Genomic DNA, 19,575 nt, shown 5'->3' with positions numbered 1-19,575 from the left:
CTGGAAGCACAAGAATGATGTGGACCTGTTGGAACATGTCCAGAGAAGGGCCACAAAAATGATCCAAGGGCTGGAGCACCTCTCTTATGAGGACAGGCTGAGGGAGTTGGGGTTGTTCAGCCTGAAGAAGAGAAGGCTCCAAGGGGACCTTATAGTGGCCTTTCCAATACCTGAAGGGGGGCTACAGGAGAGCTGGGGAGGGGCTTTTTACAGGGGCTTGCAATGAGAGAACAAGGGGTAATGGTTGCAAACTGAAAAAAGAGATTTAGGTTAGAGATCAGGCGGAAATTCTTCAGTGTAAGGGTGGTGAAACACTGGAACAGGCTGCCCAGAGATGCTGTGGGGGCTCCATCCCTGGAGACGTTCAAGGGCAGGTTGGATGGGGCTCTGAGCAGCCTGTTCTAGTGGGAGGCTGATGCAGGGGTGTTGGAACTCCATGATCTTCAAGGTCTGTTCCAACTCCAAACATTCTGTGATTCTGTGATTTGGATCTAACCAGCATGACATTATTTCTGGAAGTAAAAGCTCAGAAATTTGCAGAAAAGGATCAAAGCTGAAAATAAGTTGATTTACAAGTGCTGAAAGCTTTTTACAGCTCCTTAGTCAAGCAAGTTCTTGGTTTGACCAAATTAGAATTTGAGTTAATAGTTTCTTCTTGGTTATCTAATTATCAGCACTATTTGAATACTATTTTAAATACTTTTAAATCAGTATTTATACTGGTCAGCTCAGTTTGGGAATCCATGCATTTTTATACTGTTACGAATAACTCAAGTAATATATAGTGATTAAGGTTAGCAGAAAACTTAAACTTTTGGAATTACTTTCCAGTTATTTTGTCCAAGTCCTTCAGCTGCCAAAAAAATAAATAGATTATATATTTACATTTATCAAATACTTACATTGGACTACCCTGCAGAGACTTGGGAAGATGTGGCTTTTTAAAAATAAGTCAAGATTCTGTAGCTTTTATGTGACGATAACTGAGCAGTGATGTAAGCATATTGCTCCCATGTGAAGTGTGTTAGACAAAAAGAACAGGATTGTATGCACAGTCTAGTCTAGTACTAGATAATAATAATAATAGTACTAGTCTAATAATATATCTTCTTTTGTAGAAGATCAGTTTGAGAAAACATTGAAAACTGTGTATTACATAGTCATCTCATTCATGCCATGCCTGCTTTCCTCCTTCCCTCACTCCCTCCTTCCCTCACTCCCTCCTTTCTCCCTTCTTTCTCCCTCCCTTCTCCCTCCCTTCTTTCTCCCTCTCTCCCTCCCTTTCCTTCTCTCTCTCTCTCTCTCTCTCTCTCTCTCTCTCTCTCTCTCTCTCATTCTTTTTCATTCTTTTTCATTCTTTTTCATTCTTTTTCATTCTTTTTCATTGTTTCTGCCAGGCTCTCCTACTTAACTCTCACCTAAGTGAGAGGTCCTTGTTTGTGTAAGTACTGCAAAGTAGCATTCATACCAACCTAATAATGTTGTAGACATTTTGTGTTCTACTTATAATCCTCTACTGTAGCCCTGTAGTGTTAAAGACTATCCAAAGACTGAGAAACCCTTTTTAATTCTTTTCCTCACACTATTGTAGTTTGTAGGTAGTAGGCTTATCATTAGTTTTATTGATTAGTGCCTTTGTTAAAACAACAAAATAATGTAGTATCAGTGTATTCAAAGAGTGACTGTTCAAATTGAACATTTTATAGAAAATGCTGTAGACAGATAACAGCCAGATAAAGCACCAGCGGTGCAAGCACAGTATGAGTTTATTGGTAAATCAACTGAAAAGTGATTGGTATGAAGAGTGTAAGATGTGTTGTATTTTCCCAAATCAGTAAGACAGCCATCTCCATAGGCATGTTTCATAGTGTTTCATGTTCTTGTTTCTCATCTAGCATTTGGTGGAAAGCTGAAAAGTCCCCTATTTGTTGTTTTGGTCGCCACACATGCTGACATAGTGAACCTTCCTCGGCCTGTCGGGGGAGAGTTTTGGTATGACAAAGACATGTCATTGTTGAAAGAAATCAGAAACAGGTAAGTGGGGAGTGTATTTGTGGGTAGTGTTTAAACATGTCAATCGGAAAGAAAAAAAAACTAAAATGCATAGGAATATGTAAAAAGTTTTTATCTGCCTTAAGCTTTATGATTCTGTGATGTTTTGAGTATCTTCAGGGAGCCTATATTGTGCAAAAATTGAAATGTATACCAATATTGCAGTGAGTGAACTGCCTTAAGTAAGCTAAAGTGAGCCAAGTGGTGCAAAAATGAGTTGAAGCTTAAGAAGTCTCACCCTGGAAGCACTGGAAGAGACACCCTTTGCACTTCTTTGATTTAGAATGGGTACGGAAAAAACTTAAACCAGGCCTGGAGGTACTCCATACATAGTTTGTGAAGGCTTGACATAGTGGAGTCACACAGGTGACAAGGTCATGCAAGAGGTAGCTAGAACTTAGGGAAGCTTTGAGCCTTCTTCAGCAAATGTGGGGAGAGGATGCTAATTGTAGGTGGAAGCAGGGAATTTTTCATAAACATGCTATTGTGTAAAGTAGTAATAATTCATAGTGAGCACACAGGGAGGTCATGGGGTACGAGGAAGCATCCATATCTGTGAGCATAGGCTTAGGGCAGTCTCTTAATCAATTGAAATAGTCCAAATACTTGTGTGTAATCTTTGTTGTTGGAATCAACTCAGATCTAGGAAAAAAGTATGTGTGATTGAAAAGTCAAAAGGAAGTGAGAAAGAGAACAGGTGTCAATAGCAATGACAAATGAGATATGTAAAGTGCGATGGAAGAAAACAACAAATATTAACACCCTAAAAATAATTAATTTCTGCTAGCCCTTCTCTAGTAAAATGTTCATATTTGTAATTGTGAGTCCTGTCATGCAGTTATAATTTTCTTACATGTCTTCAGCCTTCTTTCTTAGGAAAGACTTCAGTTTTCTCTCAGTATCAGTATTCATTTTAAAGAAAATCGGACAGCAGCTATACTGTCTCTGCTTAAAAAATACCTATAATCAGTACATAACTTTTTGTCATTCCTTGAAAAAATACAACTCTTAAGTAATTGAAGTACAACTGGATTAAGAAATAAAACTGGATTTGGGACTAAGTCAATAATAGCTCACTTTTTCATTTTTAGATTTGGAAATGATCTGCAAATTTCAGACAAGTTATTTGTCTTGGATGCTGGAGCATCTGGGTCTAAAGATATGAAACTTCTCCGGAATCACTTGCAAGAAATAAGAAGCCAGATAATTTCTGTAAGTAATGTCTAATGGTTAGGGTCAGGCCAGCCAAAATGCAAAAATGTTGTGTAATTACTGTAAATGTAGTACACTATTGAACTATTGATGTCATCACCATGAATCCACAAAAACTTCCCTAGGGCAGGTGACCAAGTCACATGATTATATAGCCTGTGCTAAATGGATTTAAATTTCTTCATGCCAAAGGCCTTTTTACTCTTGTGACACACAACAAAACTTTCTGCAGCTACTTCTGATCGGTTGTTTTTTTAAAATCAATTAAAAGTGAATGTCTTAACAGAGTTAAGTTAGATTTTACAGCACGCGAATGCCAGATGGAAGAGTAACAGTCCATCACAGAGGGAGCTCTTGAGACATGAATGTATTTCATGGATACATTAGACCTTATCACCTCCATTAAAAACAAAAACAAACAATGATAGTACTGTAATTCTAGACGAGCAGAATTACAAATGGCTGTTTTCTGTGCTTTTGTAAGACTTGCCCACCTATGACTCATCTATGTGAAAAAATAATTGCCACACTGCCTTCATGGAGAAAAATGAATGCACCCAACCAGCTGATGTCCTTGCAGCAGTTTGTATATGATGTACAGGGACAGCTTAATCCCCTAGCAAATGAAGATGACCTACGGAATATCGCACAGCAGTTGCATAGCATAGGAGAGGTAAGTGTGTTTACCTAAATTGTGTATCTTTATTAGCAAGTTACTGCTCTGGTAGAATGTTGCTTAATGGGATTTAAGCCAATATCTATAGTTGCTTTTTTCCTCCTCCCTTCTAAGATTTTATAACAAGTAGAGACTGGTTTAAAATGTTTGTTGTTATTTTGTTGTGGCTCCTATTTCATTCAACATTATTGCTTTTATATGGGCAGAAATACAGTTTACTGCTATAGTTGTAAGAATATAAAACACCCAGAAAGGGTAAGTATGCTATCAAATCAGTTAGTGCCTTGTTCTTCCTGCATAGGAGAAATGTGTGTCCATTAGACATTGAAATAGAAGCTATCACCTCTGAATAAATAGATTGCAGGGCATGACTAGGCTTTACTGATATTGGGCTCTAATGGTTTTGTTACTGGTGAAAATCAAGAGCAAATCTGCTCTTTGTTCTGAATACTTAAATTAAATTGCACTGATTTTGTCCTTTCAGCAGTGTTAATTAAATTATTGGCTCAGTAATTTAGGAAAGAGAGGACAGGGGATATCATCTTGTACTTTTCAAGGTGTAAATAGTAACTTTTGTATTTGTAAACAGATTAATATTATGCAGAGTGAAACTGTCCAAGATGTTGTGCTTCTGGATCCTCGCTGGCTCTGTTCAAATGTCCTTGGAAAAATCCTGTCAGTGGAGAACCCAAAAGCCCTCCATCACTATAGAGGTCGGTACACTCTAGAGGACATCCAGCGTCTGGTGACAGATAGTGATGTGGAAGAACTGATACAGATTTTGGATGCTATGGATATTTGTGCAAGGGACCTTAACAGTGGAACAATGGTGGATATTCCTGCACTCATAAAGACTGACAATCTCCACAGGTCTTGGACAGATGAGGAGGATGAGGTGCTGATTTATGGTGGTGTTAGAATCGTTCCTGTGGAACATCTTACCCCATTTCCTTGTGGAATTTTTCATAAAGTTCAGGTGAATCTCTGCAGGTGGATTCATCAGCAAAGCACAGAGGGAGATACTGATATACGTCTGTGGGTAAATGGATCAAAGATTATGAATCGTGGAGCTGAGCTTTTAGTGCTGCTTGTCAACCATGGTCAGGGTATAGAGGTTCAGGTTAGAGGACTGGAAACAGAGAAGATCAAGTGCTGTTTGCTCTTGGATTCTGTATGCAGCACCATTGATAACTTAATAGCCACAACCTTACCAGGCCTTCTGACTGGGAAATACTACCTTAGTCCACAGCAGCTGAGGGAACATCATGAACCAGTAATGGTCTACCAGCCTAGAGACTTTTTCCGTGCACAGAGTCAAAAGGAGACATCACTAACTAACACTATGGGGGGATATAAAGAGAGCTTTAGCAGTATACTGTGTTTTGGGTGTCTTGATGTCTACTCCCAGGGAAGCCTAGGAATGGATATTCATGTTTCTGATTTGAATCTACTTACCAGGAGAAAACTAAGTCGACTTCTGGATCCACCTGATCCTATGGGCAAAGATTGGTGCCTTCTGGCCATGAACTTGGGCCTTCCTGATCTTGTTGCAAAGTACAATACAAATAATGGAACACAAACTGACTTTCTCTTAAGCCCAGTCTGTGCCCTTCTGCAGGAGTGGAGTAATGCTCCTGAGAGCACTGTGGGTATCCTAATGTCTAAGCTGAGGGAATTAGGTCGCAGAGACGCAGCAGACTTTTTACTGAAAGCATCTTCTGTATTCAAAATTAGTTTAGATGCTAATGGTCAAGAGGCTTATGCTTCCAGTTGCAACAGTGGCACATCTTACAACTCTATTAGTTCTGTAGTGTCACGGTAAGAGCACATGTTTTACATGGACATTTTTTCAAATTGCAGAAAGGATAAAAGATACAGTACAAGAGTTTCTGTGCATTTTCATTTAGGAGGTTTTACATGAAAGGATTTTTGTCCTCCAGCACCACCTTTTTGTGCATAAACTTTCTACTTCTAACTGTGAATTGTTGCTCTTTATCTATTAAAAAGGCTGGTGTATTTCTGGTGTTTTAAAATTATACCTGATTAAAAATGTGCTGCTTAATACTGCCATTTTAACTGGAAAGTTTTAACTTTTGGATTACATACTGTGACTGTTTTATAAAATATTTGATTCTCCCTGTAAAAGGTAGGGGGAGAGGAATAGCACATGTTACCTGAAATGTGTCTTGCTTACACCTTTTTTTTTTTTTTTCCTTTTAATTGTGTTCTCTGCTTAACATTTTCTTTATAAGGAGAGAAATCCACCATTTCTGGTCAATCTGACTGAATTTAAAACCACATTGTTTATAGCTGAAAAAGCGAGTGCCTTTTGCAGAAGGGAGGGTGCCGTTGATTTGAATGACCCTGCTGGAGATACATTCTACCTCTGTTTCACTTAAATTGTCTGCATGCTTATCATTTAAAGTGGTGCTTGACTTTTAATTTTTGCTGCATTTCTGAGACATTGGTGATGACTCATGCAGAGCATTCTTCTGCCAGTGCTATGGTTATAGACGTGTGATAGCTAATCAGCTTCAATTACTGTCAGATCATAATGTGAAAATTTCTTAAACTTGCCAATTATCATGCTTGATTATTTCCATGCACCTCAGGTAAAAGTTCATATCATTACAGAGTTCAAAAAACACACAAGTGTTGGATACTGCAGAATAATATTTTATAGCTGTCTCTTGTAATTTGTGTATAACAAAGGTTTTCTACTGTTAGATCCTGCATTACTTACTTCCTGTACTTGAAAACTTTGATGGGGATAAAAACAAAAAGGAAGCAAGGTTTCTTGCAGTGATAACTTTAAAATTGACATGAGGGAATATGATGCATTCTCTGTTTTAAAAAGCATGTAATGGTGTGGTGTGTGTTTGTTCATATATATTGTATGTACATATATTAACACTATTTTTTCCTTAATCTTACAATGTAGTAAAGCTTTAAAGGATTTTTCTACAAATAAATTGTTGCTTGTTGCATCCTTGTCATTCATACTTTGTAGCTGACAGGGACTGAAACTTCTTTTTCTCACAGTCACAATCCCAGAGAGGCAGGGCCTGGTTTCTGAAGGTCTGGAAACCTCCCGTCTCACTTCAGGGGTTTTTCTCAGTAAGCTGGAGAAATACTTAATTTGTTCACTGCAGAGGTGATCCCTCTGCAGCAGAAGGACTTGCAGTCATTTCGACAAATGGCAAGCCAAAACTGTTTGCTACATAGCTTTTCTTTTGTGTTTGTTTTTGGTTTTTTTACAAGGAGAACCAAAACAGCAGATGCAAGTCTTTGATCAGGAATCCTCCAGACTATGCTGTGTTGCAAAGGGGGAGAATACTACGTTACAATCTGTGCTGCAGTGATGGCCCTTTGCACTAAGGATCGCCACATCACACGAGGGACTCCACTGCTGCTGCTCATTTAAAATCTCAGCAGCACTCGCAGATAGCCGTGTCTTCTCTGTGTAGCACTCTGTGCAGGCAGCTCTGCACAGTAACTCCTCCCTCTCTGTGCTGGAAAGGAATTAAATTACCTCTTCTTAAAGTGCTAGTAGCCATTTGCCACTGTCTTTCTTTGCATATTTTATCCTTGCTTTATTAAATCCTTTTCCGGGCTCCTTTGTTAAATATTTTTTGAAAGTCTAATGCTCAGCAAAAAGAATGGTTAATGAGCAGTCCTACCTGGAGGTGTCTCTGTTGATATTCTGCCTCTGACGAACCAAGTTCAGCATCTCCCACCACTACTCAAAAGTGCTCAGAGAAGAGCCCAGCTTTACGTACCCTTATTTGCCTGTGTTACTTCATGGCCACCACCAAGTTTCACCTTTCAGCTGTGGATGTGTTCAGCACTTCTGTCAGATTCTGGTCTGTGGGAACGTTTCTCATCTCATAAGACTTTCTTCTTTTCTAGCTGGTTTCTTTAGGCCTGTCCACTAGGCATCAAACTTGTAGTTACCTTCACAGAGTCTGTGTGACTGCAGAGGAGTGGGACTTGATATCATAAGTCCTGTGAGAGCAGACTACTGTGAGGTGCTTTCCCGATGCCGGCCTGACAGTGGTGTCTGTTTGGGATTTAATTACCACTGTACTGCTTGTGGAGGAGTGGCAAGATTTTGAGATACCAGCTCCTCCCCCTGCCTGTCTCCCTAGTGTGCTTTATGCACACTTAGTATGCATGGTTTGCTCACCAACATTGATGTAGTAATCTTTTTTCTTTTTTCTTTTTTTCTTTTTTTTCCCTTTTTTTCTTTTTCCTTCTCCCTTGCACTCCATGCCCCACCCCCAGCCCCCCACCCCCCCTCAACAGCATGTTCCTGGCAGTTGTCTGCTTCCATTCCATGTAAAATGCAGCGCTGGGAGTATGGATTACTTAACAGATGCTTTGATGGATCTTTGAATGGCAGAGCAGCCTATTACATCACTTACAATTTTCATGTAAATTATTCATTTTTCAGAAAAATGAATCACAGACATGATAGTTTAGGATTGCTTTCTATTAATGATGTGCCACTGACATTAAAAAAACAAAAACAAAAACAAAAAACCAACAACAAAAAAACTACCCACGTTGTTCTAAGTGACAGTTTTGACAAAAAAGTGTTAGCAAAGTGATACAAGTAGGCATACCTTCAGTTGCTTCATTTTACTCATTTCCTGTTTAGTTCTGTGAATGCAACTAGGAGCAGGGCTTCATTCCACAGTTTTTAGAGCTCTGTTTAGAATGCACCGATCCTGCTTGACTCACTTCAGACATGGAGGAAATGCAAGTTTTTGCCAGATTAAAAAACTTTAATCATGGGTGTAAATTGTGTATATTTTGTGCAAGAAACGTACAAAGTGAATCTCCTGCCAGTGAGATAAGTGAAGCTGGACACTATTAGGAGGCTCTCTTCCTTGCACTTTGTAGCTTCAGATCACAGCTTCTGAAGCACGGTTTTGAGGATGAAGCAGATTAGGCCTGACAGTTTGTTCTCAAAATCCATAATTCAGACAAACTCTCAAGCTCACATCACAGTTGCTCAAGGCCGAGATGCATTACTTGCATCTTGCAGTTTGGAAATGGATGTTACTGACATCTGGGCTCAAATTCTGCAGAAGTTTTCTGGAGAAGATAGGAAGGGAGTATTTTGGTCCAAACCATTTTTTCAAGTAGAGTGTTTCCAAGGAAGTGTTTCATATTGCTGTTTGTATTAGGTTTTACTGGTTTTACTCCCTGTGGGAGTTGTGCTGCTGAACTGACTGGTGAGTTTGGAAAGCCACAAGAGATCAGTGGCAACATGCAAATGATCTCATGATTGGGACAAGAAGGGCATCCAGTGGTGACCTTGGGTGGAGGTGTGTATATTTAATTCTTCTCACCTTATGAGGATGTGAACTGGAGACAGCCACAGCTTTTAGGTTAGTTGTGATTCAAGTGATTGAGAAATAGTTATGAAACTATAGGGGTTCAGCAACTCCCAAGTGTCATGAGATGGTAGAGCCAGGAGGCTTAGAAAGGAGCCAGGGCACAGTTTTTGCAATGGTTGGGTCTCCTGAGAGAAGAGCAGTGAAGCTGTTAGAGCTGGCTGTGCTGGAGCCAGTTCCCAGTCCTAAGCCTGTGCTGTCTGCACTGCCCATTCCAAGGAGAAGTTAGTTACCTGTTAGTTCATTGCAGCCTTTGTATTCCAAAGATACTGTGTTGCAGCATCCTGTTTAAAAGAGATCTGGATCACCTCAGTACTTCAGCTTTGTCAGTGAAATGGAGGGGTAATGCCCAAGCTGTAACTCCAGACAAAGTAAATGAAGCATTCTGGAGGCTGAAACCTCCCTTTAGGTCAGAGGAGATGGAGCAGTGCACTATCTTCTTTGAAGGTGGCCCAAAAGCACTATGTACAATATTAAAATTAATTTCTATTTGGCTTCTTGATTAAACTGAGTCCAATGGTTCACAAAAAACTTTAAACAGAACCACAGGTTCACTTCCATACCTTTTCAGTCTTTGACTTTGAAGGCAAGGTAGTGGGTAGAAAAGAGAAAGAATATCAGTTTTCAACAGTGCCTGCAGTACTTGGTTTCCAAAAAGGTTACAGACGAACACTCAGACTTTCCAGGCAGAAATTGGGTCTCCCATTCAGATGAGTTGTAGTTGGGAGAGGACTGATGTTACTCCTCTGGGTGACTAAAACATCGATCATAACAAGCTTTACAGGCACAGTGGGGCAAGCAGCTAATGCAGTCTCAAAGCCAGATGAGGGTCTTGGTGGACCTGGTTCTGGTTTGCATTAACCAAATTGATCTAGTGTTTCTGGACCAGCCAGACTGCCCTGGGTGAGGTCCAAATCCCAAACATTCATATTTAAAGATCATTCTTCAGCAACCATGTTGCTGTGTCAGTTGGATGTACCTTAAAAATCACAGCTCTTCCCTGAGACAAGGCCACGAAGATTATCAGAGGGCTTTAGCATCTCTCCTATGAAGACAGGCTGAGAGATCTGGGGTTGTTCAGCCTGGAGAAAAGGCTCTGGAGAGAGCTTATAGTGACCTTCCAGTACCTAAAGAGGCCTACAGGAAAGCTGGGGAGGCTCTTTTTACAAGAACATGTAGCAATAGGGCACGAGGTAATGGATTAAAAATGGGAAGAGGGGAGATTTAGGCTAGATGTTGAGAAGAAATTCTTCACTACGATGGTGAGACACTGGCACAGGTTGCCCAGAGCATGTGTGGATGTCCTCTCCCTGGAAGCGTTCAGCACCAGGTTGGATGGGGCTTGGAGCAACCTGGTTTAGTGGGAGATGTCCCTGCTTATGCAGGGAAGTTGGAACTAGATGACCTTTAACATCCCTTCTAACCAAAACCGTTCTGTGATTGTACAAGGCACACCTGGACTGTCTAGCCCAAACAGGGTCCTGCTGCCACTAAGCTTAGGACATCTGCACAACTAATACACACTCACATCTCTTGGGCGAAGAGGAAGACTATTTGTGTGCTATAAATGTTGAAAGTACAGCCAGGATGCTTCTTTCTTTCTGCATTCATGGAGGCTGAGGGTGAGCCTACCTACCAAAGGAGCTGAAATTTGCTTGAGTAAGGACTGGGTGAGACATCAGCATGTGGTGCACAGGGAGGGGAGAACAAAGCTGTGCTTTTCTAAACTGTTTTCAGGGAAACATGGGAGGGAAGTGAGGGCTCTTGCATTAGGGAGTTATGGTGCTGATGCTGTTAAAAGATCTCGTGTGTGACTGAGTCACTGTGTGCTGACTTTCTGAGCTAAGTGCATTGCAAAATCTGCTGGTTTAGCCTTGCAATGAAGAAGTGTACTTCAATCATTATAGTTTCTTTTTCTCATAGAGATGAATCAGTCTCACTTGCACTCCCCTGTGGGAAACTGTTCTTTTCTTCCCCACATAAGTCTAAACAAAATGTCTTTTAAGGCAGCAAAGGCCTCTCCTGATTATTCCCAGCTAACGGACTAAAATAAAATTGCTACTCAAGGACAAGTGAGACCAAAACAATAGATGTGGTACGGGACAGAAAGGATGGGCAATGTCATACATTGCCCGTGATAGTCACTTGGGGCTCATGGATGCTCATTGGCTCTGGACAGTGACACTGACTGGACAGGTGGGTCAGGGGGTATCAAAGGCAGCGAGTGCAGCAGGTGGGCCCTTCCCTCCTCCCTGAGGCCCTTTTGGATGCTTTCTGCGTGGGACACCCCCCTGCTGCGGACATTGGTGCTGGGACCCTGCCTGCCTGCCTGCCCGGGTCCAGCCTGGACCTCAGCACTGAGCGTGCCGGGGTCCTGAGCCCTGGGGTCGGGGCCGAAGCCCCCTCACCATGTTGCTGCCAGTTGACGGGAAACCGCCACAAGAGGCTGCCCCTCCAATACCACGGGCTGTCGATGGGCTTCCTCCCTCCTCCCTTGGTCCTTAACCCTCTCTCAGAGAGAACACCTTAAAAGCACAGGACCTTTTGCATTACCTCCATAAAGGACACTTTCTTACTGCAAATATATATTTATATTTTTTTTTATATATGTATCTCCCTGGTAGCCATTTATGTTTTCCCTAAACCTCATTCCTCAGTTTGTGTTGACCCTTAATGAACCGGTTAATTCGCAAACTAACGCTGGTCTCAGCAGCAATGTGTGGGCGCGGTGGGGCTGCATTCTAACCTCCCCTCTAAGACACGGTCCCGCAGCAGCCGCTCCTCTGTGGGAGGCAGCGCCACGTGTGACCCTCGGGCTCATCCAACAGCCCCTCCAGACTGGGGGAAGTCGCAGAGGCACCTGACAGCTTGTAGCCCCCCCGGCATCGGCTGGTGACACCCCCCTGTACAGGACTGCTTACATGCCAGAATGTTTGTAGCAGAGTGAGCGGGTGAAGCAAAGGGAGTGCAGAGAGATAGGTCATCTGCTGGGAGCATTGGGATAATATCAGCAAATTCTGCTATCACTGTATGTGCCTACAAAGGACTACACCTCTCTAGCACTGGCATCTTTTTTGAGTTCTTTCTATTGGTTGCAAATGTGAAAAACCCCACCAACCTATTCTGCAGAGTGCTAAGTGTAATCAACTACCGCTAAGCCAAAGGTTTCATTACTGTGGGAAACAGAACAGGTTGTGAATTTTGTGCTACAGGCAGTATGTCAGTGTACATGAAAGGCTGTGCCAAACCCAGGTGACTTGCAGGACAGAACCAGGTCCCACTTTGCTAAGCTTATATTCTGCATTATTTCATTTTTCGTAGAAGACATTGGGTAGAAAAAGCAGGAGAGATTATTTTGGAGGTATTTCCACCCATTAAAGGCTTTAGTAGTTAAGATTAGATTATTTTATTTGGTTACGCATATGGAGTTAAACCACCGTCCTCTACAGCTGGAACACTGAATCAAAATGTTCTGCAGATCCCTGGGGATGGTGTCAACAGCTGGAGGATGTACCGATTGGCCTGGGAATCCTGGAAGGGGCTGAGTCAGTGTAACCTAATTAGCTTCAGATAGGACAGGCTAAATTTCCTGGATTGCTCAAAGTCAGAAAGAAATACTACTTGCAGCTGACGTGGCAGTCGAATGCCAGTCAAGATTTCAGAGGATGCTGCAGGCCTGTAAGTATCAGTCTGCTTACAGAGGTTCAGAATGGACTTGCACGAATGTTTAAACTGATGGATTAACACAGTTTCCATGTATGCTCTAGAAACTGAATCAAGGCCCAGATCTTGGCAGTGCTACCAGGATGACTTCCAGACCTTTCTATCGCAGGTATTATTAGCTGGCTGAGAAGTGCTTTGCAAAGCCTTTGTTGCTGCATTCCCAGGAAAACATGAGAAAGAACCTAATCTACTGGTGTTTGTTTAGATGTATAGGATGGGTGTAAACAATGAATGCAAAACTGCCGAGTGATCTCCCCATTTGACATACATTCTCCAAGGACCAGGATTAATTTGTTCTTAAAGAAATAGGCATTTTTCCAAGAGTGGCAGGAGATAAAGGAGAGTTACAGGAAGAACCACTTCTCCAGCTGTGACTCAGCTTAACTATGCAGTTATTGCACTTCTTACTGTTGTGGCTAGAAAAGCTCTGTACAAACTCCCTAGCCAGGGAAGAGAGGTGTAAGTGGTAGAGAGAAATTCTGGCTTGCTTTATGTATTCTACTTTGCTATTTTTGATATTCAATTGTTCAAATATTTGAGTCTTCCAAGACAGTGCTGTATTTTCACAATTCCCCTGTCAGACCTGCCTTTCTGTTTTAAATTCCCACAGGAAAGGGCACCATGTCACTGAGGTGACATTCTGTCTGCACTGCCAGTTGAGCCAGGTGTTGCATGGAGGAGGAGCACAGTTCAAGGCAAATACACTGGGTAGCTGCTGTCACTGGCCAGAGAAATGAGTATTTCTTATTATGGTCATAGGGCCTCTCTCTGCTGTCAGTCAAACCTGGCTCCTGGCTCCAGCAAAGTTCAGCTGTGCAGGGTGGATGTGATCTCTCTGGATTTCTTGTGGCATTAGCAGCAAACACACAATATCACATACATTAAAGAGAACAGAGGGGAGACCTGTCTTATGCTTTTCTTTATGGTGAGATTGAACTGAAGCATCTTTCACATTCCACCAGTGATCTCAGAAACAGGCATTGCACAAAGGAGTCTCTCTGAAACTCAGATTTGACATTCGTGTGTGTTTGTATAAGACCCAGCACCTCTGTGTTATGCAGTAAGGGGGACACTCCTGCCTCGCTCAGTGTTCATGGGGCTCCACTTTTTCTCTTGTATTCCCAGAAAGGAAGCTGATTTCTGTACAAGTGCTGGAAACTATTGGTTTTCAGCAAGTGTTTATCATCTCCACTTCTGGTCCACATTGTTTCTAGGGTGTGGTTTGAATGAAACCTCTAAAATAAAAAATTTTCCCCTGTTAAGAAACAAACCTCTTGGCAGCAATTTTTCATGGAAGCTATTAACAGAGATTGGCGCTGACAGTTACTTTGACTGGTAAGTGAAGTAACATGGAAATTCCTTCTGTAATTAGAAGAATTTGTTTAAAACCTGATAGAAGAACCTCCTTTAATCCACCATCAGTCTGGAGCCACAACTCCTTGTTATGCATCTGCATAGTAACGAACCACATTGGAGTCATGACTTATGTATGCCTCTGCATAATAGATAGAAATTAATGATGATTACCTTCCCTAACAGGTATTTGGAGACTTGTACAACTATGCATCCTCAGTAGACATGAAGCTTGTGGTTCCTTCTATAGGTGTTCAGACCTACAAGGACTGCTTATGCCATTGCAACATTATTGTTAATATCCATCAGGCGCAGAGCTGCATTTTGTGTAGGCTGAGCCAAGATTTCCATTTGTAGCTTGGAGGAACTGACCACAGACCCAGTCGTAGGCCTACTTAAGGGCTTTTGTTTCTCTGCCTGTCCCTTTACTCCTGTTATCTGCCTGCAACTCTACATGTTTACCTAGCTGAGGTGAGCCTCAGAAAGTAAAATGTGCTAATTATGATTTTGAGAAGCTGTAAGATCAGCTGTAAGATCAGTAAGGTCATTTCAGTTGCAACAATAAGCTGTTTTTACTCACTTTCTGCAACTATCTGCTTAAAATGAAACACACACATACACACAAATACCAACCAACCAAGCAAAGAAATGCAAAGTAAAACAGTTGGTCTTTTTTGAATCCAGGAAATGTAAGAGTCTGGAAAGCTTGTAATGTTAGTGATTTGGTCTATATACTGAAATACTACTGAAGACTTTGGCTGGAATTCCTTACTGGAAACATTATCCAAGAGCACTGTCTCCCTCTCCAGGCAAAAGTCTGATTTCTCTCTCCTCTAGTAGAAATGTAGAAACGTTTCCTGGCTTTGGCCAGAAAAGTCTGTACATCAGACTACTGATGGCCAACAGAATAATCAGAAGATAAATATATCTCCTCACAAATATAATTATTACATGTGGCTCTGGGTCACTATTAAAGCTTGAGGGTGCTTCCCAATGCTTAAAAATGCCTGCTCGAGACATACTGTGCAGGTGCACATTTCTGTAATTCAGAGAAGGCCTCCTCTAGCACTGCCAACAACAGCAACTTCTTGACCTGTGGTGTTGCCATCAGGCAGGGTGTGGTTGTGGTTATTAAACTGCCTCTGCCACTTAGTTTTCATCTGACACATGCTTAATTGTCAGGATGTCCTTCCTCTTGGTGTTTTAATCCATCCAACTATTGATGAGGGATGTTGTCCAAATCTTGTTACAGTAAAAATTATTTACAGCCACAGCCATAGCATTATGACAGAGCCAAGTTCAGACTCTTGACATGTTGTTTCCTCACATTTCCCAACATTAGCCATTAGAAGTGGCACCATCTTCTTCCTGATGGGCAGAGACGCAGTAGCTGGTGTGGCCAAGGGACTGTCCTGGACTTCCTGATGAAGACATGAGGACTGCAGTGTAAGGCATCAGCGAGCAAGTCTTTATTTGGTGTACTCTGTAACCTCAGGCTATTTCTACTAATTATATGAAAGGGAACTGGCGATGAGGGTAGAACAAGAATGTGTAAAATAAGGACATCTGTTAAATCAGTGGTTTCCTGAATTTGCCATGTGCTTAAGTACAACTGTTGATGCCGCGTTCAGATGCCAGGTACTGAAGTTAGACTCCAGGGTCAAAAAAGGTTGGTGTTCTTGCACTAGGAACAGATTTCACAAGATATCTGGCTTTGCTATATCACAAATACTATAATTCTTCCTTCTGACTTCTAGTCCACTGAGGCAAGAAACTTCAGGAACTTCAAATCTGGGAAGCTGGATATACTTCTCCTAATGTCTGCTACCTGAAGCCTATCTGTGATTGCCAGGTCCAAGAAGCCAAATAAATAAAACATTTGGGGAAGCGGGAATGTAGTAATTAAGTGTTGAAATAGCCAGATTAGAAAGCATATTGATGGCTTGCACCTTTGCATACACTGCTTTCTGCAGGGAGCAGAAACTGTTTTAAATGGCAGTAGGAGAGAACAGCAAATCCTCTTCATTTCTTTCCATGACACATCAGGGAGTTAGGAGAGGGAGGAGCTGGTTCATCCATAGTCATAGCAAACAAGAGGTGAGTGTACCTGAGAAATAAAATTAAACTCTTTCCAAAGCCAGTCCATGTTCTGGTACAAGTTCCTGGAGAGTCCTGCACGTCCAGTTCTGGCACAGCCCCTGTGCACTGATTGTGAGAGAGAGTCCAATTCCACCAGCTTCATAAGCACTGTGTTCAGTTCTAAGCTGTCTTGGAACAGAGCAGGTTAGCAGAGGTTAGCAGGAAACGGTAAACAGAACTAAGCACGCAGCAGCTAGCGTAACTATGTGTTTGGGGAACAGAGAGAGGAGCAGGTGCTCTTCTGGCCAGTAGCCACAGCTCAAAGCCTTAGTCCATGTATTTTGGTCAGAGGACTGCTGGCAACTGATCAGCTAATCCATCAAGGCTGATGGATTTGCAGGGTAGTTGGTGCGTGCATGTGTGTGTGGTGCCTGTGTGTGTGTAACTACACTCAGGACAGCTGATGCGGGTTAGATACCCTGTTGCAGCAACTTCTGTGTTTTGCACATTCTGCTTTTTCTTCTTTTTATGTTTAATCTAGAGTAATTTTGCAACAATGGAGAGAGATAAACAGAGAATTTGTGTATGCAAGGGTAGGTTAACTTCTTCACCAAAAGTGTAAGCAAACACTGGAACAGGCTGCCCAGGGAGGTGGTTGAATCACCATCCCTGGAGGTGTTTAAAAGACATACAGATGTGGTGCTTAGGGACATGGTTTAAGCACTGGACTGGGTAGGGCTAGGTTAATGGTTGGTAAAGTTAGGTAATGGTTGGTAAAGTTAGGTTATGGTTGGACTCAATTATCTTAAAGGTCTTTTCCAACCAGAATGATTCTGCAATTTTGTGATTCTGTGAATTTGATGCTGATGCTGGCTAATGCTCAGCTTGACACAACAGTGACCTTAACCAAGTTCTGCCACATCTCAAGATCACTCTTATCTCCACACTGTAGGATCTTTTCCACACTTTAGTCCATTTTCTCAAGTATTTCAAGCTAATCTGAAGCTGTGTTCCACTGAATGGGGAAGTCCTGTCCTCTCCACCTTGGCACTGTAGTCTTTTGGCCTTGCACTGCTACCCATGTGGTTGCATGCTCAGTCAGTTCATCTCACTGATAAAGCTGGAAGCCATCACTTTGTTTTGTAGGCTTTATCTGCAGCCTGAGGAGCTTGCTGCTATCGAATAGAGCAGGAATTAGAAGTCAGAGGTGAGGGGAAGAGCCAGAATCAAGAGTTACCCCAAAGACAGAAACACCAGCAAACTTGAGATGGTAGAGCCCCTCCCCTGGGGGGCATTTGACCAGGAAAGAAAGCCCTGAGGAATATTACAGCTGCTCTGCTGTGGAGGGGAAGGCACTACAGCAAATGCACTTCTGTAGGATTCAGAGCTCCTGTTTCTTGGCCAACCCTGAAGTACCAGGAATTGCAATTTACTTTACTCCTGTTTGTGAATGATGAATGCTATCTATAGCCCTCTTCTTCTCTCCTCAAGCTCTTTGGGTGCAGCTAATACTGGTCCATCTGCTGATAAAAGCAGGGTTTGTACTGAAGCATGGAAAACGGAACTTGCTATGCTCCTGCCAACACCTCAGGATTCCTGTGTGGCATTGCTGAAGTTGCTAAGTCTATCCTTGACTCAACCCTCTGTGGGATGCAAGCAGGTAATAGTACGTCCCTGCCTGCAAGGGATGGGCCATGCCACCCTAGCTCAGTAGGACCTGGGCTTTACAGGCTGTAACAAAGCAAACACTAGGAAGAGAGGGGCTAGCTGGAGGACACAGAACACGAAGAAGAAATATTATACTACTCTCGCCATTAAACATTTCTAGGTAAAACTCATTTGTGTGTCATCTGACCCGTCATCTCTTTCATTATACTCAGCAGATATTTTTAGACTATTGGCATTTGGATTTTTTGTTTTCCTCTCAGACAGAAAAGAAAGGAAAATAACCCCTGATGTTTTACAGATATCTAGCAGCTGCTGTAAATGCTGCTTCTCAAACTAACATAAAGAGCAAATTGAATTAAAAATCAAAGTCCTGTTACAAAGCAAGGCTCAATTTTCCACTCCTTGCACACAAAATATTACTGTTGGGTTCAAGACCTGAGTCTTGAACCTGTCTCTAAGTAGTCTGTATGTGTAAAAAAGGGGAGTACAGAAATATATTCACAATTCTATTCGCCTGTAGGCTTTGTCTTTTATTTACTGTTTATGGAAAACCCCATTAATTTAGGAGGGCCTGGAGAATCTCTATTTTCTAATTATTTTGCTTCTCACGTCTAAAGTAACTGTAAGGATCCATGAAAACAAATAAGTAGGAAGGACTGGGCTGTGCTTCGGGGAAAAGCTGTTCAATATGGTCATGCAAACTGTCACTGCTTCAGATGTAGGTAACACTGGCTTTCACATACCCACTTCTGAAGGGCAGATGTACAAACTTTTACCTTTCCCACAGTTTAAAAAAAAAATAAAAATAAAAATGCACTGGCTGGGATCTGAGATACGTTTACATTGACTTAGGAGATAGAAAGTCATCTTCCTTTCTGAAATGGAAAGGAAAAGAAAAAAAAATTCCTTCACGTGAAAAATTCAAGTCAGGTGAGAAAGGCAAAAAAGTTCCCCACATGAAGCAGTTCTTCCAGTCTTTTGGGCAGGCAGTTGTCTATCTGAACTAACTGGTTTTTTTCTTCTTTTTTTTCCCCCTAAGTATTCAAGGGTGTTTTGTTTAAACTGTTCAAAATTAGCTCCAGTGATTAAGTACAGGGAAAAACCAACAAAAGAAACACGTAGTGCCAAGCAGAGGAGTCATCCAACCAGCCTGTGTAAAGACGTTTCACTGCAGTTTCAAGTATTTTAAGCACTTGTAGGAAAACACACTGAGTACCTTTGAGGACTGAACTGAGAAGTCTGTGCATTGAGGATTTTGTTGGAAGCAAAGATCTTCCTGGAGGAAATACTCTTTGGACACTTGCTTTTCTGATACCATTTTCCCCCGGTAAGACAGAGTAAGCCAGGCATTTTCAGTAGCTCAATATTTAGCAGTGGTCTTAAGGCAAGAGTGGAAGTACAGTCCTGTGT

General features: G+C 41.8%; 1 protein-coding gene across 2 annotated transcripts in view; it reads left to right on the top strand.

Moving 5' to 3' along the window:
* The window catches only part of DAPK1 (death associated protein kinase 1), a 103,418-nt gene extending 96,491 nt beyond the window's left edge, over window positions 1-6,927 (top strand). For both annotated transcript variants that reach the window (XM_051643368.1, XM_051643369.1), the window contains 4 exons: window positions 1,896-2,034; window positions 3,144-3,264; window positions 3,749-3,937; window positions 4,530-6,927. In XM_051643368.1, the coding sequence (XP_051499328.1) occupies window positions 1,896-2,034; window positions 3,144-3,264; window positions 3,749-3,937; window positions 4,530-5,762 (1,682 nt within the window). In that variant the 3' untranslated portion in view covers window positions 5,763-6,927. The remainder of the gene's footprint in view (window positions 1-1,895; window positions 2,035-3,143; window positions 3,265-3,748; window positions 3,938-4,529) is intronic.
* The last annotated feature ends 12,648 nt before the right edge of the window (window positions 6,928-19,575 follow it).

The sequence above is a fragment of the Apus apus genome, chromosome Z (assembly GCF_020740795.1).
Source record: "Apus apus isolate bApuApu2 chromosome Z, bApuApu2.pri.cur, whole genome shotgun sequence".
Classification (NCBI taxonomy): domain Eukaryota; kingdom Metazoa; phylum Chordata; class Aves; order Apodiformes; family Apodidae; genus Apus; species Apus apus.
This window is presented reverse-complemented; position numbering and strand designations above follow the sequence as displayed.